This window comes from Zalophus californianus, chromosome 8, assembly GCF_009762305.2.
Source record: "Zalophus californianus isolate mZalCal1 chromosome 8, mZalCal1.pri.v2, whole genome shotgun sequence".
NCBI lineage: Eukaryota > Metazoa > Chordata > Mammalia > Carnivora > Otariidae > Zalophus > Zalophus californianus.
In genome coordinates this window covers 50,549,512-50,571,987 of record NC_045602.1, presented here as the reverse complement: position 1 = coordinate 50,571,987, position 22,476 = coordinate 50,549,512, and the positions used below count along the sequence as shown (strand labels likewise).

Below are 22,476 nucleotides of genomic sequence, written 5' to 3'. Positions count from 1 at the left end.
CCTTTACCTGTTTCATCTTTAGGAATGGTGCTTGCTTTGGGGTTGGGATTTTATTTTATTTTATTTTACAGATTTTATTTATTTATTTGACAGAGAGAGACACACCAAGAGAGGGAACACAAGCAGGGGGAGTGGGAGAGGGAGAAGCAGGCTTCCTGCAGAGCAAGGAGCCTGATGAGGGGCTCGATCCTAGGACCCCGGGATCATGACCTGAGCCGAAGGCAGATGTCCAACAACTGAGCCACCTAGGCGCCCTGGGATTTTATTTTTTTGATAGACTTCAATAAGTTAACAAACTTCCCTTCTGAATCTAATCCACTTTTTTTTTTAAAAGTCATAAATGGAGTTGTTTCATTTTATCAAATGATTTTTCTAAATCTACCAAGATTATCACATTTCTCCTTCAATTTGTTAATGTGATGAACTATATTAATACATTCTCTATGTTACGATTCTTGGTAAAAATTATTTGGTGATGACATGTTTTAATGCATTGCTGGATTCAACTTATTATTTCACTTAGACTTCTAGATGTAATTTCCTAAGTGATATTAGCCTATAATTTTTCTTTCTTCCATTTACTTCTTGGTATTTGTCTCAAAGTGTCTCATGGATGAATTGGGGGACATTTCCTCTTTTTTATTCTCTTTTAGGAGTTAAGCGAAAATTGAGTTTGGTTATTCTCTTGAGAGTAGTCACCTGGAAGACTGTGGGAGTCTAGGGGCGCCTGGGTGGCTCAGAGGGTTAAGCGTCTGCCTTCGGCTCAGGTCATGATCCCAGGTCCTGGGATCAAGCCCCACATTGGGCTCCTGGCTCAGTGGGGAGCCTGCTTCTCCCTCTGCCTCTCTCCCTGCTTATGCTCTCTCTCTCTCTCTCTCTCTCTGTATCTCTGTGTCTCAAATGAATAAATAAAATCTTTAAAAAAAAAAAGATTGTGGGAGTCTATTGGTGATGTTTTGTTTCTTTGTTCTTTGGTGCATATATTTGAAACAACTGATTTAATTTCTCTCTATTCATAGTCTATTCAAATTCTATATGTCCTCTTGGCGATCTCTGGGAAGCTGTACTTTCTCAGAAATGTGTCCTGTTCTTCCAGGTCTTCAAATTTATTACCCCAGATCGTTCAATGTACTCTGATCTTTTAAACTTCTTATTGTATCTATAATTATGGTACCTTTTATTCCTACTATGTGTATCTGCATCTTTTTTCTTGCTCAGTGTTTCCAGAAATGTCTATTTAATTAGCCTTTCACAGAAGTTAGAAATTTACCCTCAAGATACATCTCTAACAGTATCAAAACAACATGCATAGGATTACCCATTCTGGCGTTCTTCATAATAGCAAAACAGTGGAAATAGTCTAAATGCCCACATGCAGGAAATTAGCTGAATAAATTATGATACTTCTACACAGCAGACTACCATATAGCTATTAAAAAGAAAGAATGAGGAAGACCTCTGTAAACTGATGGGCCATGATTTCCAGAATATGTCATTAAGTGGAAAAAAACATTGTGCAAAGAGTATATGTAGAATGCGACCTTTTGTATAAGAAAAAAAGGGAAATATGTTTGTATTTGCTTATTTTTACAAAAAGAAATAAGAAAGATAAAATTGTTTACCTACAGAGGATGGGTGGGCAGGACATAGAAGGGATACGGACGGGAATGGGATTTGTATCGTGCCTTTTTTATAGAGCTTTGACTTCTGAACGATGTTAACATTTTACAAGTTTCAAAAAACAAGTCAATAAGAACGGGGAAGCAACTAAAACTGAATGCCAACAACGACAAATAAACCTAACTGTATATCAAACAAATAACAACTACACATTAATTCAAATAACTTTTGAACACAATTCTCTGCATACTCTCAGTAGGATATATTCTAAGAACTTCAAAGAAATCTTGAGTTTCACTTAATACACTTATGCGGAGTAGGGCTGATGTAGTAATTCTGAAATTCTTTCATTCATGTATAAGATTTGGTAAGAGAGTACGTATATGGCTATTGGATTCTCATTCAGGGAGAAGGGAGATATAAATATGAAATGCGAGGAGTGCAAGACCTCTAAGATGCTGGATTGGAATTATTGGCATGAACCCATCATTCTGAAGTTGTATCTCCTAGCTCTGAATGCTAAAAGGGCCTAGAAACAATGACTCTCTAGTAACAGTGAGCACACCTCGCATTCAGATCTTGGTATCCAAATACCATTCTCTGAACGGAATGAGAGCTCTTTGGAGAAATGCACGATTCCAGGACTGGGGCACAGAAACTACAAGATGAGTCTGGAATATCCATATATTGTGCCCAAAAGTTTTGAAGTTCTCAAAGGATACGGAGGACACATCAGATGGACAGAGAAACTGCTTTAAAGGGTTCCTCTTCATCACATTTGGCACAATTTATATATCAACATGAATAATAACAGAAGTAAATTGTTACTGAATACAAAAAATGCACTGACCATACTGATCATTTAAAAAACATTAAAGGGGGAGGCAGAAGGGGGAAAAGCTCTTATTCACAGGAGGGGGCCTGCAAATAAATATAAAAAGGAATGATATCTATGAAATACATAGGAAACTTTGAGAGTGGGTAATGACTCTGTTCCCAATCAGGTTTTCACTCATGGTTTTAGCATCTGTTGGTCACTCTTTTCTTTTTTTCAGTTTTAGGCTAATATGAAGAAAGCGACTATAAACATTTGTGAATGTATTCATTTCTCTTGAAGTAAGTGCCTAAAAGCACAGTTGCTGGCTCACACTGGATGTAAGTGTATGTTTCACTTTACAAGAGACCACATACCATTTCACACACACCCATCCCGATCCTGGTTCTAGGATCACGCGCTGCCTTTCATTGTTCTCTCTTTAACCTTGGGTTATCAGCCAGGAGAAATGAGGGGAAACATCCTCTAAAGGACTTGTACAATCATGTGCAAAGCCACACTGTTTTTTGTGAACTCCAAACCAGAACCAGCCCAAATGTTCACCAAAAGTAGGATGGATAAATAAATTTTGATACAGTTATAACAATGGGGATATGATGCAGTCAGCAAGGAGAAAAGAACCAATTAATACCACATGCAACAATATGGATGAGTCTCACCAACAATTTTGAGTGAAAGAAGCCAGACCAAAACAGGTACATCCTGATGATTCCATTCATATAAAATTCAGTAATAGGCCAAACTGGAACACAGTGAAGGAAGTCAGAAAAGTGATTTCCTGTAGGACTGAGGTGTGCAGGAGAGGTTCCTGATATGCTGCCAATACTCTAAATCTACCTAAGTGTGCATTACTTGGATGTGCTTGCTTTGTGAAAACTTACCAGGCTGTACATTTATGATGAATGTGCCTTTCTGTACATTAGTTTTGCTCATATATATATATATTTTTTAAATATATATAAAAATAAATTTATATTTATATATATATATATATATTTTTTTTTAAAAGAGCCAACTTAACCCTGATGCCAAAACTAAGCAAAAAGAATAATGAATCCTTTCTGAATTCATTTTAAACTTTAGGTTTCAGAAGGTGTGCTTATTTTCTGACTTCCTAAGCTTTTGGGGAAAACTTCCCTGTGACTAGCACATCCTAGTGACAATACTCGGGAGGGGAGCGTACAGGGAGAAAGGCACTCCGAGGCTCCGTGTTGGGTGCACATCGGCCCGCACGTCTTTATGGAAAGAAATTTGACAATACACATCTAGAGAATTAAAAAGACTTACACACCACTTTATCTGATAATTCCCCTCCAGGAATGCATCCTAAATCAACATCTCAAATATTTATGAACAATGATGTAAAGTTATACAATAAAAAATGTTTTAGAAAAGAAAAACCTTTGAAGGTAATACTTACAATTGGCGTTCCAAAAGGAATGTAACCTGCGAGGCGAGAGAAGAGGGTCAGGTCTTCCAGTCCCACCCCACTCCACCCCAACCACCTCTCAACAGAGACAGTGGGAGAGACCTCCAGGTTTTGTCTTGTCAATGGCCCTGATGGGGCACCTCCACCCGCAGACCTTTTCCTGACTCAGCCCTCCAGGATAGAAGGCTCCCTGTGTCCCTCCACCGCCCTCTCTCTGTCCCCCTTTAGCCAGACACTTCTCACTTGCCTCCAAAACTCCGAGGCCCATTGCTGAGGGCAGGGCTGCCCACTGCTGGGGGGCCACCATGCTACACTCAGCGCTCCTCCCATGATTTCCTCCATGAGGTACGACGTCCCCAGCCCACACTCACTACACACACTACGCTGTCTTCACAGGCCCTGAAATGCCCTCCTCTCTCACCTTGCCTTTCGAGCACACATCTTTACTTCCCCGGCATCATGACCGATTCTGGAAAGGGAACTCCCCACGCACTTGAGATGTGTACCTCGACGTGCCACAGGTCCTCTGTAACTTTCTCGTACCCTGGCTGGACATCCTCAGTAGGGCAGGAGAGAGCACCCCACCCTGCTGTCAGTGGGCGGCCTTGTGTCCCTGACTCTGACTTACGGCAGCCAGTCAGACGGTGGTGGGACAGTGGACAACCACGCTTATCTGAGTTCTCTAAAGCAAAGGTTCATGTCCAGAGTGTGTAACTGTGCATGCACATGAGCCGTCATGTCACTCTACCGCCCACATTCCTCTGGAGACAGACCCAAGGTTTGCCTGGACAGTGACAAGAGAATCCAGGCCCCAAGTGAGAACCTGCTGTGGCCACATGCAGGGACTGGGAGCACCTACAGCCATGGCTACAAGACGATCCGGCCTTTGTGCCTGGGAGTTCCTCACGGCCAAGCAAGGAGGATCCCCGGGCACGCAGGGCCTCAGTTGGCACAGTGATGAAACATGGTTGTTTTTTCTCTCACCCACATGAGGTCAGGCTCTCTAGGGGTGGGGATCCTGACTGACCCAGCTGGGAACAGCCCCCGACAGAGACCCTTTCTCCCCTCCCCTGAGGACCTTCCAAGGCAGTAGCCAGGAGCCCTCCACCCAACCCTGCAAGAGTGCCCCAGTGCACTGAGAAATGGCAGGGAGGAGGCATCAGCACTCTGCCGTGGGACTCTGCACAAGGCCTGCAACCTCTCAGAACTACAGGTAGGACAGACACACTAGCCCCAGGCACGGTGCGTGCAAGCGCTTTCTAGGCTACTAAGCTCATGCATACAGAGCTATCCCTCCAGTGACCACAGGGCAGGGACTTCCTGGCCGCAGGGATCTTATGGCCACTCTCCCACCCCACCTCCTCTGCCACTGGTCTCCACAGAATGGGGATCCACCTCCCATGTGGGCACTCATGCAAATGCAGTGCATGCTTTCTGGAGTAGAGGGGAGCCTGGGGCTTAATTGCCTTTAAGGGAACATGGTTTGGAAGGAAAAAGCAGAGTGTGCACAGGTAGGTAAGGGAGGAGTGACTCACAGAAGGCAGGGCTTGCCCGAATCCGGGAGTCACCCCCGAGGCTGCCGCTCAGTGAGTACTGTATAACCGGGCGGGGAGCGCCACATTCCCCTGTGGAGGCCTCCGCCCCACCCCCACTGCTCAGGCAGAAAAAGCAGACAGGCACATTTTTTCTAAAGCCACATAGGTGATTCTGAGGCCTGGCCAGAGGTCTGTCAGGTTGAGCCAAGGTGAATATGCAGGTGCAAATGTGGCCACGTGTGTCACAGGTTCTGCCCTTCCTCAGCTTGCTGCATCTGGATGCTCCCGGAGCTGTGACCATGGTAAGTGCCCGAGGCTAGGCAGAATCAGAAGGGTCCCACCGGCTTACCTGACATTCTAAAGGGCATGAAGATCTTCTCATTGGTATCTGGGTGTAGAATAGCCTGGCAAGAGCAGGAAACAAGGCACAGGGTGACTGTGGGGAGCGGTGGGGGAGCCGACAAGGGGACAGGAGAGGGAGGAAGGAGGGAAAGGAGAGCTCCTCCAGAAGGACTGGGCAGTCAATCCTTTCCCATCATTCCAGGCAAGAGAAAACCAAAACATGGGCCACCAACAGGGCTTTCCCTGACTCACGCTTAAAGCTGAACGCAGGGGAATGGGACTGCATCTACCTTGCAGGTCCTCTGTCCCCCATGCCTGGTATTTAGTAGGCATGTAAGAAGGATTTCGTAGAAGGACCCCACAGGGAAGGAGCTCAGGGGCCCAGGGAAAGGCAAGGGGCCGAGCTCCGGCAGTCAGAAACTCAGGCCCCGGTATTAGGGAGGAAGGAAGGGTGAGGCCGCTGGGCTGGCAGCTGGGGGCTAATGGGAGGGGAAAGGCTGAGCCGCACAGCCGTGAATCCCGACAGGGCAGGGCGAAGGAAGGAAACAAATCCAAAACTGAATTACCTGCTTGATTTTCTGTGCACTCCAGAGCTGCAAGGAAGGAAGGATGGGAGAGAGAGGAAAAAGAAAAAGAAAAGAAACAAAAATTAAAAGCATTTATCAATTTAAGATCTCATAAGCCACATTTTTTTAACCAAGAGACCCAGCTCCAAAGGGCGTTAAGAGGCTCAGGTTGTCCTGGTGCCCCCAGGCCTGGTAGCTTCCCTGGGACTGTGGCATCAGGCATCCCAGGACAGCAGAACCAGGGGATCTCACGCAGACCATCCAAACCAGGGGTTCTCTATTCTGGCTACGCTGTAAAATTACTTGAAAAATTCTTCCAGCAATTTTCTAGTTAATTCTAAGGTTTCAGTGAAGACACTTGAGTACGTCTCCCGGAATCACTAGAAGCAGCAAAGCATGGATTTTTCAAAGCTGGACAGACTGCCTGGATTCCTGGCTTTGCCCCTCCTTCCTCTGAACCTCCATTTCCTCACTTGTACAATGCGGGTAATAGCAGTGTCTCCACCATCGTGGAAGAGGTGTAGGAAAGGTGCCTGGAGCAGTGCTGGGCACAGAGTAGGTGCTTCACCGCTGCTGACTGCTGTGGGTATTATTATCCCTATTGTTGTAGTTGTTATAAGAAGGTTAGAAGGAGAAGAAAGTTGCTTTCAAATAAGCGGTGAGGTTTTCTCTCCAGCACAGTGTGGGAGACAGGCTGGACGGACAGAACCATTGCCAATTCCTTCAAATGATATAAACACTGCATCTCATTGAGTCTAAGATATCAGCGACCCTAAGATGCACTATCATGTGCCACCAAGAAGGAAAACTATAACATAATCCCAAGACCTCCGTCCATTAAAAGACTCATCCCATTTGAGAGACGTTAAAATGTGGTAAGAGAAACTTTTGGAACCAAGAAAACATAGTAAATAAAAATGTACATGTGGGCAAAGCAAAGGCAGTGCGTTTTTAAAGGAGCAAGAAAGTATGAGGTGAGAGGGGGAGGTGGCCAGCAGTTGATGTTAGTTTTACAACAGAATGGTTCAGTTATGCTTCAGTTATGTGGCACTGTTGTCATCTGGAACATAAATTAGGCTGCAGGGGGCGCCTGGCTGGCTCAGTCATTGGCGCGTCTGCCTTCGGCTCAGGTTATGATCCTGGGGTCCTGGGATCGAGCCCCACATCGGGGGCTCCCTGCTTAGCAGGAAGCCTGCTTCTCTCTCCCCCACTCCCCCTGCTTGTGTTCCCTCTCTCTCTGTCTCTCTCTCTGTCAAATAAATAAATAAATAATCTTAAAAAATAAAAAATAAATAAATTAGGCTGCAGAAGGCCATCAGGTAGCAGAAACAGAAGCATAAGATTGATGAATTCACATTTATGCATTTTACTCACATCAGAGTCCTTCAACCCTTAATTCACAGCCTAATTACCCTTATTTTAGATACATTTCACATATTTGATTGTTTGTGATTCCAGACCCACAAAGATTGAAGTGGTCGATTTTTTTAAAATAATAATTATGGGAAAAGGGGACTGAAGGGAGAAAAACCAAATGCAGAATTGCTGTTGGCCAAAGAAGGTAAGTCAGAGCGTAACAGCAAAGAGGTAAAACAAAGTGATAAAAGGCTGATCCCCTTTGCTCAGAAAGTGCCTCCAATCCCAGCACCAACTTCGGTGCGACCCCAGGCCCTGTGCACAGACTCCTGACACCCCGTATTTCCCACCCAGGATCAGAATCTCCTATTTCTAGGTCCAGCTCCTTGGAGGCAGGAGCTTGTCTTCCAAGGCTGTCACCCAGCATCTCCCACAGTGCTCGGCACACAGAAAATCCAAAGCTATTCTAAAATTAAATTTTATTTAAAAAAACCATGCAGATCTCTTCATACAATTCAGAAGGAAGGAAGGAAGGAAAGAAGGAAGGAAGGAAGGAAGGCAGGATCCAGTGGAGGCTGGTGGGGCAGCAAAGCCATGAGGTGAAGGAGCCCAGGCCCTGGACGATGGCCTGTGCCCAGTTCCCGAGCAGCACTGGACTCAGACATGAAAAAGAAACAGACCTTAGTGTGTAAGTTCCTGAAATCTGGGGTTGTTTGTTACAGTGCTTGGCTCACCCTGACTAACACAGAGGTTTAAATGAGATGTGTATATCTAAAATACTCAGCCTATAGAACATGCTCCATGAATGCCTAAAACAGAGAAGTCATTCAAATGAGCAATATATTTTTTAACAGACTTGATTATTTTTCAAAGCAACTTCATCTCTATTGTCTTACTGCTACAACACGCCTGTGAGGTGGACAGATTATTTTCAGACAAGCAAACTCATCTCAGAGAGACTAAGTAATTCAGCAGGGTCCTAGGAGCTGGTGGCAGGATGGAGATGGGCCGCCAGGCCTCCTGGCCTCTAGGCTCGTGTTCTCCCTACTCTCCAGGGGCCTCTGAAGCAGATCGATGTCTGGTCTGGCTGGAGTGACTGCCAGGCCTGAGGCGCGAGAAGAGGAAGAGGGTTAGCTGACATCTTCCTGGGGTCCCAGAAACTCCTCCTTGCAGCCCAGGGGCTAATGCCCCTCGCCAGTACCTGCTGCTCCCCTCCTGCCCAAGTCCAGCTGAATAGCACAGTGCTGGCAACCCATGGGCACATCCAAGCCCCTCAGGTTGAAGGACTGCCCCCTCCACCCCCACCCCCCCAGGAGCAGGGATGGGAAAAGTAGGCGGATGCTGCTCATCCGCAAAGGCAGAAGTTCAGCAAGGGTGTCACCAGGCCAGGCCAGGGACCCAGAGCTACAGAGGTGTTCCCCACCCTGCAATGACACCACCACACCCACGGCCCCGGGCAGGCCCGTGCCACGGAGACAAGGCGACGACAAAGCCTCACACGCTAATTCCATGCTTCTCCCTTTGGCTGAGCACCTTTCCGCCCATTATCTGATTTTCACCCTCGGAAACCTGTTCTACAGGCCAGATGAGGAAACCACAGCTCAGAGTTACCTCCAAGGTGTCGGGCAGAGCCAGAACGAGAGCTCATGACCTCTCGGATTCATTCATCCTCACTCATTCATTCACATTTAGCGAACAAGCGCCGTGTGTCGGACGTCCTTCTGAGGGCTTTGTACATACTGACTTATCTAATCTCCTCAACAACCCCATGAGGCAGGAGATAGTCTATCCCCCACTTTGTTGATACGGAGACTGAGGCACAGACAACGGACATGACTTGCCCACAGTCCCACAGCAGCACTGGGATCTGAACCCTAGCAGTCTGTTTCCCGAATCCCCACTCTCGACCGCCACCTGCACCTGTCTCTAAATGTTAGCACACTGGTGCTGGTTGGTCTGTCCCTTTAGGCATCTACATGTTGTAGAGATCTTTCCATATCGGGGGGCAGAGAGCAGCCCTCTGCTTCCTAACAGAAACCTTGAATGAATATATTGTAAACTGTACCCTATGAGTGGACTTTTAGGCTATTCTCCATCTTTTTTTTTTCTTGTGGAAAAATATACATAACTGAACATTTACCATCCTAACCATTTTTAAGTGGCAGCTCCATGGCATTAAGTACACTCCCACCAGTGTACCGCCATCCATCATCCACCTCCTTTTCACACACCCCATCTGGAACTCCGTAGCCAATAAGTCCTAACACTTTATTCCTCCCTCCCCCAGCTCCCGGCACCCACCATCCTCCTCTCTGTGAACCTGACCGCTCTAGCTATTTCCTATAAGTAGAATCATCTGGCATTTGTCCTTTAGTGACTGTCCCATCTTTTACTATTATGACCATGCTCCAGTGACTTTCCCTGAACTTGTCATTATCATACCATCAGCATATAAAGAAAAAGGATAAATGTATGCAGATATCTCTGGCAGGATACAGAAGAAACTAAAGGTTACTCTAGGGAGAGGAAGGGGAGCAATTGGGGAAACTTATTTTTTATCCTCTACTCGTTTTATAGCTTAGAAGTTTGTAGATTTTTCGTATGTTCCCCATTCAAAATAATCGGTAAAAAATTAAGAGTAATCACTAGAAAAAGAGAAATAGGGTGCACAACTTCTAAACTCTTTATTGACCTCTATGGCACAGACTGTTAAGTGTCCAACAAAATCTATGTCCCCTTCTTCCAAAATAATAGAACAGTGGTGGGCAGGTGGCCGACCTACCGTGCTGTATTTCCCAGCCTCCTCTGCAGTTAGGCTCATCCATGTGCCTGAGTCGCCCAGTGGCATCTGAGGGGAAGAAAGATGGGCTTCTCCCTGGCCAGCACCTGCCACCCCCCAACCATGCTTTTTGCCCCCTTCCTGCGAGCCGGAGCACGTGCGTGGCTGCAGCCCGGGCTGGAAAGACAGCCCAAGGAGATGGGGGAGAAACATGATGGAAGGAGGCTGGGGTCCCTGAGTGATCCTGTGGAGCTGAGCCATCTGCCCACCTGGAACTTGAACTGTTTGATGGGAGAGAAAGAAACTTCCTAACTTACTTGAGCTGGTACATTTTGAGATCTTTTTGTTACAGCAGTTAGTATAACCCTAACTAAGATAAGCCATTTGGGATTATAGGAAATCGCCTCCCATGATACAGAAGAAGGAATGAAACCAAAAGTAGTGTCTGTGACATCCAGCAATGCTCCCAGCTCAGCAGGCAGGTGAGATGGGAGGAACATCTCCATTTTAAACTAAAATTCCTAGTCATGACCTGATCTTGTTTGGGCTCATCCATCTCTAGGCTGCAACAACAACAGTTAGTCATGGATTTCGGTTTTGGCTCAGCCACTAATGTGCATGGTCTCCTGTGCAAGCCATTGCACACCTTAGGCTTAGTTTTTTTTTTTTTTTTTTTTTTTTTTTTAATTAATCAGGCAGGAAAAAGGGCAGGAAGGGCCCGTTCCTGTGTGATGATGCCAGACCCAGCCCGTACAGAGAACAGGACAAGGACTCAGGTCTGACACCTTGGGTCTGGGCTTTTCCCTGGAATCCACTGGACCTATGAGTCAGATGCTGGAGGCAGGAATGGCAGCAGAACCCCAAGCCAAGAGCTGCTTGCTAGCTTGACGTTTCACAAGCCAGTCCTGCACACAGGTTACAGGAGAGGATCATCCTGGGCTGTAAAGCATTTGATGGGAAGCAAAACAGGGGCAGTGGACAGTCCAATCACACTGAGAATCTAGGACAGAGTCCTGGCATCTCTTCAGCCTGGGAAGCAGCTGCACTTTAACCTGCAAATTCCTCGACATGGCATGTCTCTTCTGGGCTCAGCCCATGTCCCTCCGTGCCTCTTGCGGAACATAAAAATGTGTGGCCCCAATCCTTTGGACCTTACTCACTGCAGCAACAAACCAGTGTGGACGTGAGATGTTGGACCTTGCTTGGTTTCTCAGCGTGGGCAATGAGGACAGAGTGGGGGCAGGGGGAGCAGTCTGGGTGAGAGGTTACTGGAACAATGCAGAAGTTGGCTGCTTTCAGAAATGGCCAGTGCTTCAGCAGAGCTGCCATCTCAACCTATTAGAACCCCAGTGTAGAGGCCAGGGGAGGGGCAGAGGCTGGGCCCCAAACATGCTACAGAAGGAAAAGCCCCGCCTTCTGGGGGCGGAGCAGGGCATACCCCCAGCACCCAGACCCCAGATGGAGGAGCAACCGCCCCCAGTCTGGCTCACTCCCCTTCCCCTCTGCCTCCTTCCAAGCTGCTTCTCCAAACCTCTAAAGGCAGCAGAGACAGAGCCTATTTAAAACAACCTCCAGAAGGTAATTAAACGGAGCCCGAAGGGGATCCTTCTGTAAAGCAAAGGATGCCTCCATAAAACAAACAAAAAAAAAAACCTTCCTAATTTATCATTTGGGCCAATCCCATTACTCCTTGCCATTAATTTTGTTGCCATGGTGACTCCCAGGTAATACGTACATATGCAAGTCTATGTGGGGTGAAGGTACCCCCCCAATCCTACAGATTCCTAAAAGGAGAAAGAACATTTCCCCCCTAGTTCAGCAGCACTCATTTCTCCTGTATACATGAAGCTTCTCTAAGAGGGCAGACCTGGGAGTCAACCCCTCGTTTGAATTCCAGATCCCCCACTTATTGGCCATGTGATTTTGGGTGATTTGGGGATTTACTTAATCCTTTTGCACCTCCACTTCCTCATTTGTAATATGGGAATATGAATACTTACTTTCAAGGTTACTGTGAATATTAAAGAAAATTCATTCACTTATTCAACAAATATTTACTGAGCACCTATTATGTGCTGGGCTCTACTCTAGGCACTAAGAACCCATCAACGTACAAAAAAGACCAAAAATCTCTGCTTTCATGGAGCTTATATTCTAGTGGCAACAGACAATAAACTAAAAATAATATAAATACTAGGTAAATTCTCTGCTATGTTAGAAGGGTGGGTGCTTCAGGAAACATGGGAAAGTGGAACAGGGCAAAGATAGAGGGTGCATGTGTGGTGGCAGTGGAGAGGAGGGTACAGCAGCAGGGAAGGGGGTCAGGGTAGTTTTCATTCAGGTAACACTGGAGGAAATACTTGAAGGACAGAGTGAGTCATGCAGATATCTGGTGGGAGACTGTTCTGGCAGCCAGAACAGCCAGTGCAAAGGCCCTGAGGCAGAAGTGGGCATGCCCAGGATGTTTGAGGGATAGCACAGGAGGCCGGTGTTGACTGGCATGGACTGAATACAGGGAGAGTAGTAGGAGACAAGATCACAGAGGAATGGCCCTTCTAAGGACTGTGGCTTTTACTCTGAGTGGAAAGCAGGGACACTACATAGTTTCTGGAGCAGTGGTTCTTACAGAAGGGTGATTTTGCACCCAGGGGACATTTGGCAATGTGTGGTTGTCATGACTTGGGGGGTGGGGTGCTACTGACATCTAGTTCGTAGAAGCCATGGATGGTGCTAACCATCCTAGGGCACAGAATAGCCCCTACAACAAAGCATTATCGGGCTCCAGATGCCAATAGTACCAAGGCTGAGAAACCCTGGAACCAAGGAGCAAATAAAATAATGTATATGTTCACAGATGACTCTGGGTGCTATACTGGAAGTACACAGAGGGGCCCAGGTAAAATAGGGAGACCCCCCAGGAGGCCACCGCAGTGCACTGGCCCAGAGATGCATCCACAGCACCCGGTGCAACATCTAGCACATCCTACACATGCTTCAGCTACGATTGCCCACTGGCCTGTCCTATGCTGACCATAAGGGCCAGAATGTGGCTAGCCCAGAGGGGTGGGTTCCTGACCAGGATCCCAGAAGCCTGAGGCCAGGGGTCAGGGTAAGGAAGGGGAGATGTCAGCCAAGCCTTCCTTTCAGCCAGCTGCTGGCACCCAGAGAAGATTTGGGGGTGCAAGTATTTTTAACTCCCTGGTATTTTCTCTGCTATTTTCAGCAAAGCCCAAACACAGCTGACCCCACTTCCACTCTGCCAGAGGAGGAGATTGCAGGATCTCTGACACTACCTGCCCTTTCTCCTTGGCAGGTTGCTGGCAGAATCCACCCTTCGTGGGGCCCCTGGGCGACCAATAGGTTATGCTGGGTGCAGAGTAGGCACTTAATAAGGTGAGCTGGCCCCCGGCTCCTGGGGAATGTGAAATGATGGGCAAGAACTGCACTCAGAAGCCTACAGGGGCTCCCAGAGACCTGCTCAACACATTCGTGCCCACTCCAGGAGTTCCCAAGCTGATTTCCCTAACGGCACTTACCCTCCTGCAACCAGCTGGCCCTCAGACCAGTGCAATCCCAGGACGCATTCAGGCTACTCCCTTGCTCAAGAGCTTCCCGTAGCTTCCCCTTGCCCCATACAGCACATCGAGCAACTCTACCTGGGTCTCAAACACTTTTGCAATCTGTAACTTCCCAATTGCCTCTCCAGCTTCCTCTCTCTGGTCCCATCTGCCCTCCCTGCTTCTCTCCCTTCCCCGACCCCATCTCTCTCTCCACTCCACTCCACTTCTCCCTCTGGTCCCATTCACTGCAGCAGGTCTCTGTCTACACACTATACCAACCACTTGTGTCCCCTCCATGAGGCCTTCCTCACCCCCTGCATTCTCAAGACTCTCTCCCTGCTGGACTCCTACCTGCCTCGGCATGAACTTCACACGGCCTACCCTCCAGCCTAGCCCCTAGCGCCCACCTCTGTGTGGTGACCTCATCTGTGCTGGGAGCTGGCTGCGGGAGGGCAGCAACGGGGTATGCTCATCTCCCCCTCGGGCTCACCACCCGCAGCACCTACTACATACAGGATGCTCAGCAGATGCCCGGGGTGTGCACTGTGTATGAACCGCACAGGTGTAACTGGGCTACAGACCTTCACAAATGCCAAGCTCCTCTGCCTCCCGGTTTGCACATATTAGTCCACTCCACAGAGTATTCCCTTCCCTTCCAAATCCACCTTCAAGTACTAGGTAAAAGATGGGCATTGGATCTACCTGGCTATGGGAACTTAGATAAGAAATGTAACCTCTCTGAGACTCAGTTTTCTTTCCTGTAAAATGGGGTTAATACAGGCACCTACCAAAGAGAGTTCCTGTGAATATTAACTGAAATACGTGTAAAGCATTAATACTTAGGGCAATGCCTGGAACTCGGTAAGCACCAAGTGAGTGGTGGCTCGTTACCGTAAGGGGGTCTCTCACCTTTAACCCCACCCATCTCCATGCACACCCAACCATCGCAGCAAAACTCCGGTGTATAAAGCCCACAGCAGAGTCAATATCCAGAAATCTAGTCCAGCTGCCTATGCTTACACTTTTGCTCTCATCTATGGCTTTGTCGTATAACTGAGAGCTACAGTCTTTATTGGGGATCCCAGCACATCAAATTTCTACTTGTCAAGCCCAAAGGGTAAATTCTACTTATTTTTATTTTATCCTAAGGACAATTTTTCACTAGTATAGCAACCTTTTAACAAGTTAACAGTCTCTGGAGGAGATATCAGCCACCCACTAACAGAAGACCAAACAAAGGCCATCAGGTGTGAACAGACTAGCAATCCACTTGTGTATACCCGCTGGTGAGATGGCATAACCGGAGGCTGGGTTAGATAACAAACTGGTAGGCAGGTTATCCAGTGCTGCCCGTGACATGGGGACAGGCCCGCAGGCATCAGGAGGCAGCCACAGGCTTCTGATCCACACGCCTGCAAAAGGACGTCGGAGCAGGCACAGAGCCCAGGGTAGATGAGGCAGCTGTCCAGGCTGAGATCAAGAGCTACCCTGGGCCTGGACATGACTCGTGAGCAGGGCCAGCCTGGATCAGGAATGGGGGGACCACCGTTAACTCTAGACTGCTGAGGCTTCCCCAAACCCTCGGCTTAAATGTCATCACCCACCCATCCGGTTCCTGTCTGTGGAGGCCAGAGGGGGTGCAGCTTTGTAGAGGAGGCCCAAGTGGGGGAAGCATTGTAATCCGAGTCCATATAGTCCAATCCCTGATGATCTGGAGAGCCAGGAGGACCAAAAAGGGAGGGAGAGGGAGGATCTGATTAGTAAGGGGGCCGAGCAGCAGGCTCACACCTAGAGCACTGTGCTACCCACCCACCAGATGGACACTGCAGGCATCACCAACAGGAGCCAGAATTGGGAAGCACGGCTAGTGCCAAGATCCGCCCCCCCCCAACCGCCCCTCCTCCCAGCTCCCTGGAGGCACATAGGGGCTTTCAGCACAAAAAACAAAAGAGGCCCAGGAAACAGGACAGGCAACTTTAAGCTACTGAAGGGAGTAGAGAGGAGAAACGTGGCCTCATTTGCCAAACTCTGGATGCTGGAGGGAGTCCCAAGAGGCCAACCTCAGCTAGAGGGAGCTTGGGTTGGGAGCCGCCGCAGGGTGAAGGGCCGGGGGGCTGAACTCACCCCTGACAGGTCCAAGAGGAACTGCAGAGGTTTGAGCACCACTTTGGTCTAAGGAGGGCATGTCAGGTCATGCCATCCAGGCTCCTCAGTGCCAATGCCAGAGGGAAGTACTGTGCTCAGGGATGATTTGGTCACGGCCTGTCCTTCCTAATGGCAGCACAGATGCCTAAAGACAGACGCTGTCTAGCCAGCACTGTCCCATCTCCCATCACCCCCCAGGGCCCTGCACAAGGACGTCTGGCCAAGGTGCTCCATCAGCTCACACATTTGCCCTCCTTTCAAGTGGCCAAGTCGAGCACATTCATCTGGACTTCCCCTGGAGGGGCCTGCTGTCTCTGCTCATGATGTGCCTCCTCACCTGGACAGCTCCTATCCACGGCGTCTCCTGGCCGGCCCCTTCTCATCCCTCAAATCTCAGGCAAGAATCTCTTCCAAACAGTTTGGGCAGGTTACACCTTCCTCTGCTCTCCTACAGTATCATGGCTTTTCACAATCATTCCCTAGATTCTGGGGGTCCATGAAGCAAGATTCTCGTCTACTTTGTTCCTTGTTCTCTCCCCCAGGCTCCAGCACCAAAACTGGCCTGCAGGTGCTCCATAAATACATAAATACATATTAAATGAATTGGGCTGGGGAGAGCTGATGGCTAAGCCACTTACTCCAGGAACATCCAGCCAAGCACTACTAGTGTGTCATGTTGGCAGCCCAGAGCCTCAGCATGGGCTTTGCACCTAAGGGTGTTAGAAGGCAAGGGAAGTGCCTCATAGAGTTACCAAAAGAATGGAAGAGGAGACAACAGCAGAGGAAGGACAACAACATGGTTTTGGATGGAAAATAAGTAGAGTTTTAGTAACTGATCCAGTAGAGAGGAAGAAACCATCCCCTAAGTGCCTGCAGAGCCCATGCTTAAAGAACCAGTCAACTGCCCTCAAAACACCAGCAGAGCTCAAGACTTAGAGGGACCAGGTACCTTAGGAAAAAGGGCTAATCATAAGGCTAAACACAGGGAATTGGTTAAAAGTCTGTCCTCAAAGCAGTAAGATCCCAAGGTCTTTGCTATATATAGCAAGGTGACTTTTACCACTCTCACCTGTGTTCCCCAGATACTGGAGGTTTATCAACCTTCTGGAGAAACTGAACCCAAGTGATCCCAGACTTGGGAACACCAGCACAGTGGAGGATGGGAGTAGGTGAGATTCAAAGCAGGGAAATTAATGAAAGTCTGCAAAGCGAATATTGGGACTCCAGCCTCCTCTCCCTACGTGGCTTCCAGAATGCAGAGAGATAAGATGGCTACTGTATTCACAAAACAGGAAAAGAATTCTATTAAGAAGAATTTTAAAAATAAACAATCAAAGAGCTCTTAGAAATTAAAATTATACTAGCCGAAGTTAAAATTTTAGTCAATATGCTGAAAATAAACTCAGGGAAATTTCTTTTAAAGCCACACAGAATGACAAAGTGATGGAAGAGAAGAGAAAAAAATATAAGACAATCTAAGTATCAATCTAAAATGTTGAATATTTGACTAATAGGAACTGCAGAATAAGAAGAAATTATCAAAGAAACAGTATAAGAAAATTTGCCAGAACTGACAGTAGGGGTCTTCAGATTAAAAGGGGTCACCAGGAACCCAAAATAGTGAATTTTAAAAGAGATGGCATTGTGGAATTTCTGAAATAAATTTAATAGAAAACATACTAAAGATTTCCGAAGAGGGAAAATGGGTTACTTGCAAAGAATCAGAAATGAAATGTATCAGATTTCCAAAAGCTATACTGACGTGAGAGACAATAGAGCAATGTCTTCAAAATTCTGAAAGAAAATATCTGTCAACCTAGAATTTTCTTCTCAGCCAACTGTCAATTAAGACTGAGTGCAGTGGTGCCTGGGTGGCTCAGTCGGTTGGCGTCTGCCTCTTTATTTCTGCTCAGGTCATGAACTCGGGATTGTGGGATCAAGCCCCGCATGGGGCTCTGTACTGGGCATGGAACCTGTTTAAGATTCTCTCTCTACCCCTTCCCCATTCTCTCTCTCTCTCCCCCCCACAAAAAAAAGCCTTAAAAAGAAAAACACTGAGTGCAGAATTAATTTTCAGACATAAAAGGACTCACAATTTTCTTCCCATTTACTCTTTTTTTAGGAAGCTACTAAAAGAGGTCATCCACCAAAATGAAAGTGTACACCAACAGGAAGGCCTGGAGCTGGAGGAGCTGGATACCAGAAAGGAAAATTTCGGAGGGGAAAAGGGAACTGAAGGACAGGAGTCTTCAGATTGAAAGGAGGCACTGAAAATATCGAAAGGCTGCTAGAGGATGTAGTAAGAGGTAGAGACGGTATAAAGAAAACCATGCCATTGTGAAAAACTAAGGCAATCATTAACTCCAGGTAAAACATAAAGTTGAACAAGAGAGAAAACAAAAATTAGTAAATGCTATTTATATCATTGTAATAATGTGACTTGTGAATACCCATAAACCCCCAAATCCATAATAACTATTTTGGGAGAGTGAGGAGGATGGGGAAGAGATGTGTGTTTTTTAATGGGGGTAAATAACAAGACAGTTGAATCCAGCTGAATACAAAATAACTAGGTGAAAAATAGGACTATAGATAAGCATATTAGTTTGACATCGATTTCTGTCTGAAGAAGTGGCTAAAAGTATTTGTTTCTGGAGAAAAGGAATGGGAATTGAGGAGGGATGGGGGCAGCATACTATTTTTCCTTCAGATATTTTAGTACTATTTGATTTTTTGAACTATGCACACATATTACTTTTGTGGGTTTTTTTAAAGATTTTATGTATTGAATTATTTGAGAGAGAGAGCAAGCAAGAGAGCACAAGCAGGGGGTTCCCTGTTGAACAGGGAGCCCAACTCGGGGCTCAATCCCAGGACCCTGGGATCATGACCTGAGCCAAAGGCAAATGCTTAACCGACTGAGCCACCCAGGTGCCCCTGAGCACATATTATTTTGAAAAAAAAAAAAAAAGTACGAAATTAATTTTTTAAAAGATTTTGAAATAAAATTTGTAAACAAAAAGAAAAACTTTGGCATGTTAAACCTCAGTCCCTATAATCATTAAAGTAGCCCTACAGTCCATCCCTCTACCTTTCCTTCAAACCAAACACAACCATTAACATTTCACTTAGCTCTAGTTCAGGTTCCTACCTGATATAAAAAAAGAAAAATGAAATTAGTGTTCTAGCCTAATCCCCACTAATCCTCCCCTGTCTTTCCCATCCTCAACCTGAACTTTTGAGTAGTGGTATACTAGTAAATGTTTAAAAATCAGTTCTTTTGGGAAGAAAGTCCTGATTTGATGCATTTGCTAATTTCCATGGTAGAAATATTCCCACATGGCTGATTTCAAGCTACCACTGTGATGTCACTGAATGTGGAAGTGGGAAGAGATATACACATCAGCTCCAGGAAACTACTGCCTTTGGGTCTCACTTGCCTTATCAGCCTCCATGCTTCCCACGAGACCCAGGGTATGGGAGAGAACTGAATGTCTCCTCCAAAAAGCCAGAAGTCCACATGGCTATGTAATAGCATAGAAGTGGATAATGAAGGAAAGAGAGTGGTTCTGGCTGCAGGGAAGGGGATGTGACTTTGCTGCCTTCCTGCCCCCTCCCCCCCACTTCCAGCAGAATTACCTGTTCATTGGTGACGCCTGGGCGCAGGGTCCCATGCTTGTAGTCCTCCAGCAGCTGCACAGCCTCTCTGAGACGTCTCTGCAGAGGAAAGAAAAAAGACATCGAGGGGCACAGATCCAGGGCTCCTGCAACTCTTTCCCTTGCAAACAATAAAGGATACAATTTAAGTGTCCTTCTACAGGAAAATGGTTAAATGACAGTGGTCTGATAATACTGTGGAATATTATTGGGCAGTTTAAAAAGTGAAATAGATCTGCATGTGATTCCATCTCCAACATATTTTTTTGAGTGAGAAAGTAAATTGCAGAGCCGTATGATGCCATTCATTATACCAAACAAAGCCCACACACACATAGAAAACAATATTTTCTATGAGAATATTTATGTGTATAAATGCATCAAAAAACCTCTAGAAGGAGATGCACCAAATTAGTGACAGGAGTTACCTTGGGGTAGGAGGAAAGGGTCCAGATTTGGCAAGGGGTGTCAGGAGGAAATTTAATCTTAATTGTAATATTGAAAGTTTTTATAAAGATAACATATTTCTGTAATACTCATATAATTTTTTTTCAACATTTTAAAAACACTAGCAGAGATTTACATACTAAAGTGCATATGGTTACAGTAACTGATGGGGAGAGAGAGGGAAAAGAAGAAGATAGAATTGTATCATGTGTAAAATCTTAAAAGCTAAAGAGACAGCAACAGTGACAGAAGGCAGCCTTTGTCCACCAAAATATTTGTATAAGAATATTTATAGCAGCACATTCAGTGGGGCCTGGGTGGCTCAGTCAGTTAGGTGTCTGCCTTTGGCTCAGGTCATGAACCCAGGGTCCTGGGATCAAGCCCCACATCAGGCTCCCTGTTCTGCAGGGAGCCTGCTTCTCCCTCTCCCTCTGCTGCTCCCCCTGCTTGTGCTCTCTCTCTCTGTGTCAAATAAATAAATAAAATCTTTAAAAAAAAAAAAGAATATTCATAGCAGCACTATTCAAATAGCTGCAAAGTGCAAACAATCCAAATGTCCATAGTGGACTGGATAGGTAAATCGTAGTATATGTACACAATGAAATATTACACAACAACTTAAAAAACAAACTACAAAGACACGTTATAACATGGATGAATCTCACAGACATAATGTGGCAAACTGTATTTTCCAAAGATGGACACTCCAATATCTGCCATGCCCCATTCTCTTCTAGAACATTCCTACATCCCCCTCAAGAGGTAGAGTCCATGTGTCCTCCCGCTGATCCTGGGCAGGCCTTCATGACTGTCTCAACAAATAGAGTACAGCTGAAGTGAGGCTATGTGACCTCTGAGGCTATGTCACAAAAATGCCTTGCATTTCCACCTTGTTCTCTTGGGATGGTCACTCTTTTGGAACTCAGCCATCATACTGTAAGGAAGCCCAAGCAGCATATGGAGAGACCCACCTGGACAGGAACCGAGGCGCTGGCCCATGGCTACAGTTGCGCTATCAGCTGACAGTCCGTACCAACTCGCCTGCCATGCAAGTGAGCTATCTTGAAATGGACTTTCCCTGCCCCCCATCAAACCACCCTAGCAGACACCGCATGAAACAGCAATGAACCATCCCCTATGAGCCCTGCCCAAACTGAAAACCAGTGAGCAAAAGAACTGAATAGTGTTTGAAGCCTCTATATTTCGGGGTGATCTGTTACATAGCAATGAAAGGCTGATATACATAATGAAGTCAGATGCCAAAGAGTATGTATAAAGTTCAAAAACAGGCAAAGCTAATCTAACTAACATGGTGGGGGTCATGATAGTGTTACTTTGTGGGGGGGTGGAGCAGAGTGCTGACTTGGAAAGGGCATGAGGGAACCCTTTGAGGTAATGGAAATGTCCAATGTCTTCATCTGAGTGGTGGTTACATGGGTATAACATAAGTCAAAATGTATTAAGCCATAAACTTGGGATTTGTGCATTTTATCGTATGTATGCTATACCTCAAAAAATTAACAAGAAACAGACAACAGCCATAGAAGGCAGCCTATGTCAAGGTTAGACGAGGGACCCAGACATCAGTGTTGTCCGGTGTGGGTAAAGAAACCCAGTGAAGCTGCCCTGTTCCCCCCTCTTTTTTTTTTTTTTCCCCTTTTGATAGAAGGACAAGGCTAGCTGAGGATGGAAATGCAGAGACCTCAACAGAAGCCCCCTGGTCTGAAGGCAGGATGCAACACCAGGAAGGGCTTCCAGGGGGCAGACAGGGTGTCTGCTGAGCCCGCGGATGGGGCAGTCCGGTAGGATGGGAAGGAACAGCCGGACTCCCTGCAGGCCCAGACAAGCCAGTCAGACCACGTGACCCATCAGGCCAGCAGGTGAAGTACCTGTGGACACTGGTTTAATCTAGCGCATCAGAGAGCAGAGAAACTTCTTACTTACGAGCAGCCTGACTGCAGGAGAGTACTGCCCCTCCCCCTTCAAAGGTTTGCATATCAATTCCAAAATTCCAGAGTCTCTTCCCAGAATCTGTTTCCAAAGTGGAGATAGCTTGGTGGGATTTTTTTGGCAGGGGTGGGGTGGGGGTGGGGCAACTAACCCATGCTGTTTAGAGAGAATGTCAGAAAACAATAGATAAGCACAAAAGATTGTTTTAAATCCCTCAGCAACACACTACTGAGATAACCACCGCAGAAGTGAGAA

The 22,476-nt window shown here is 46.5% G+C and overlaps 1 protein-coding gene across 8 annotated transcripts in view; it reads right to left on the bottom strand.

The window, feature by feature from the left end:
* SFXN5 (sideroflexin 5) overlaps positions 1–22,476 on the bottom strand; it is a 112,894-nt gene that overhangs the window by 69,647 nt on the left and 20,771 nt on the right. For 5 of the 8 annotated variants that reach the window (XM_035728881.1, XM_027622148.2, XM_027622150.2 and 2 more), the window contains 4 exons: positions 19,807–19,884; positions 6,328–6,354; positions 5,769–5,823; positions 3,876–3,901 (listed from right to left, as the gene is read on the bottom strand). In XM_035728881.1, the coding sequence (XP_035584774.1) occupies positions 3,876–3,901; positions 5,769–5,823; positions 6,328–6,354; positions 19,807–19,884 (186 nt within the window). The remainder of the gene's footprint in view (positions 1–3,875; positions 3,902–5,768; positions 5,824–6,327; positions 6,355–19,806; positions 19,885–22,476) is intronic. The other 3 variants (XM_027622149.2, XM_027622152.2, XM_027622153.2) reach the window with 1 other exon arrangement.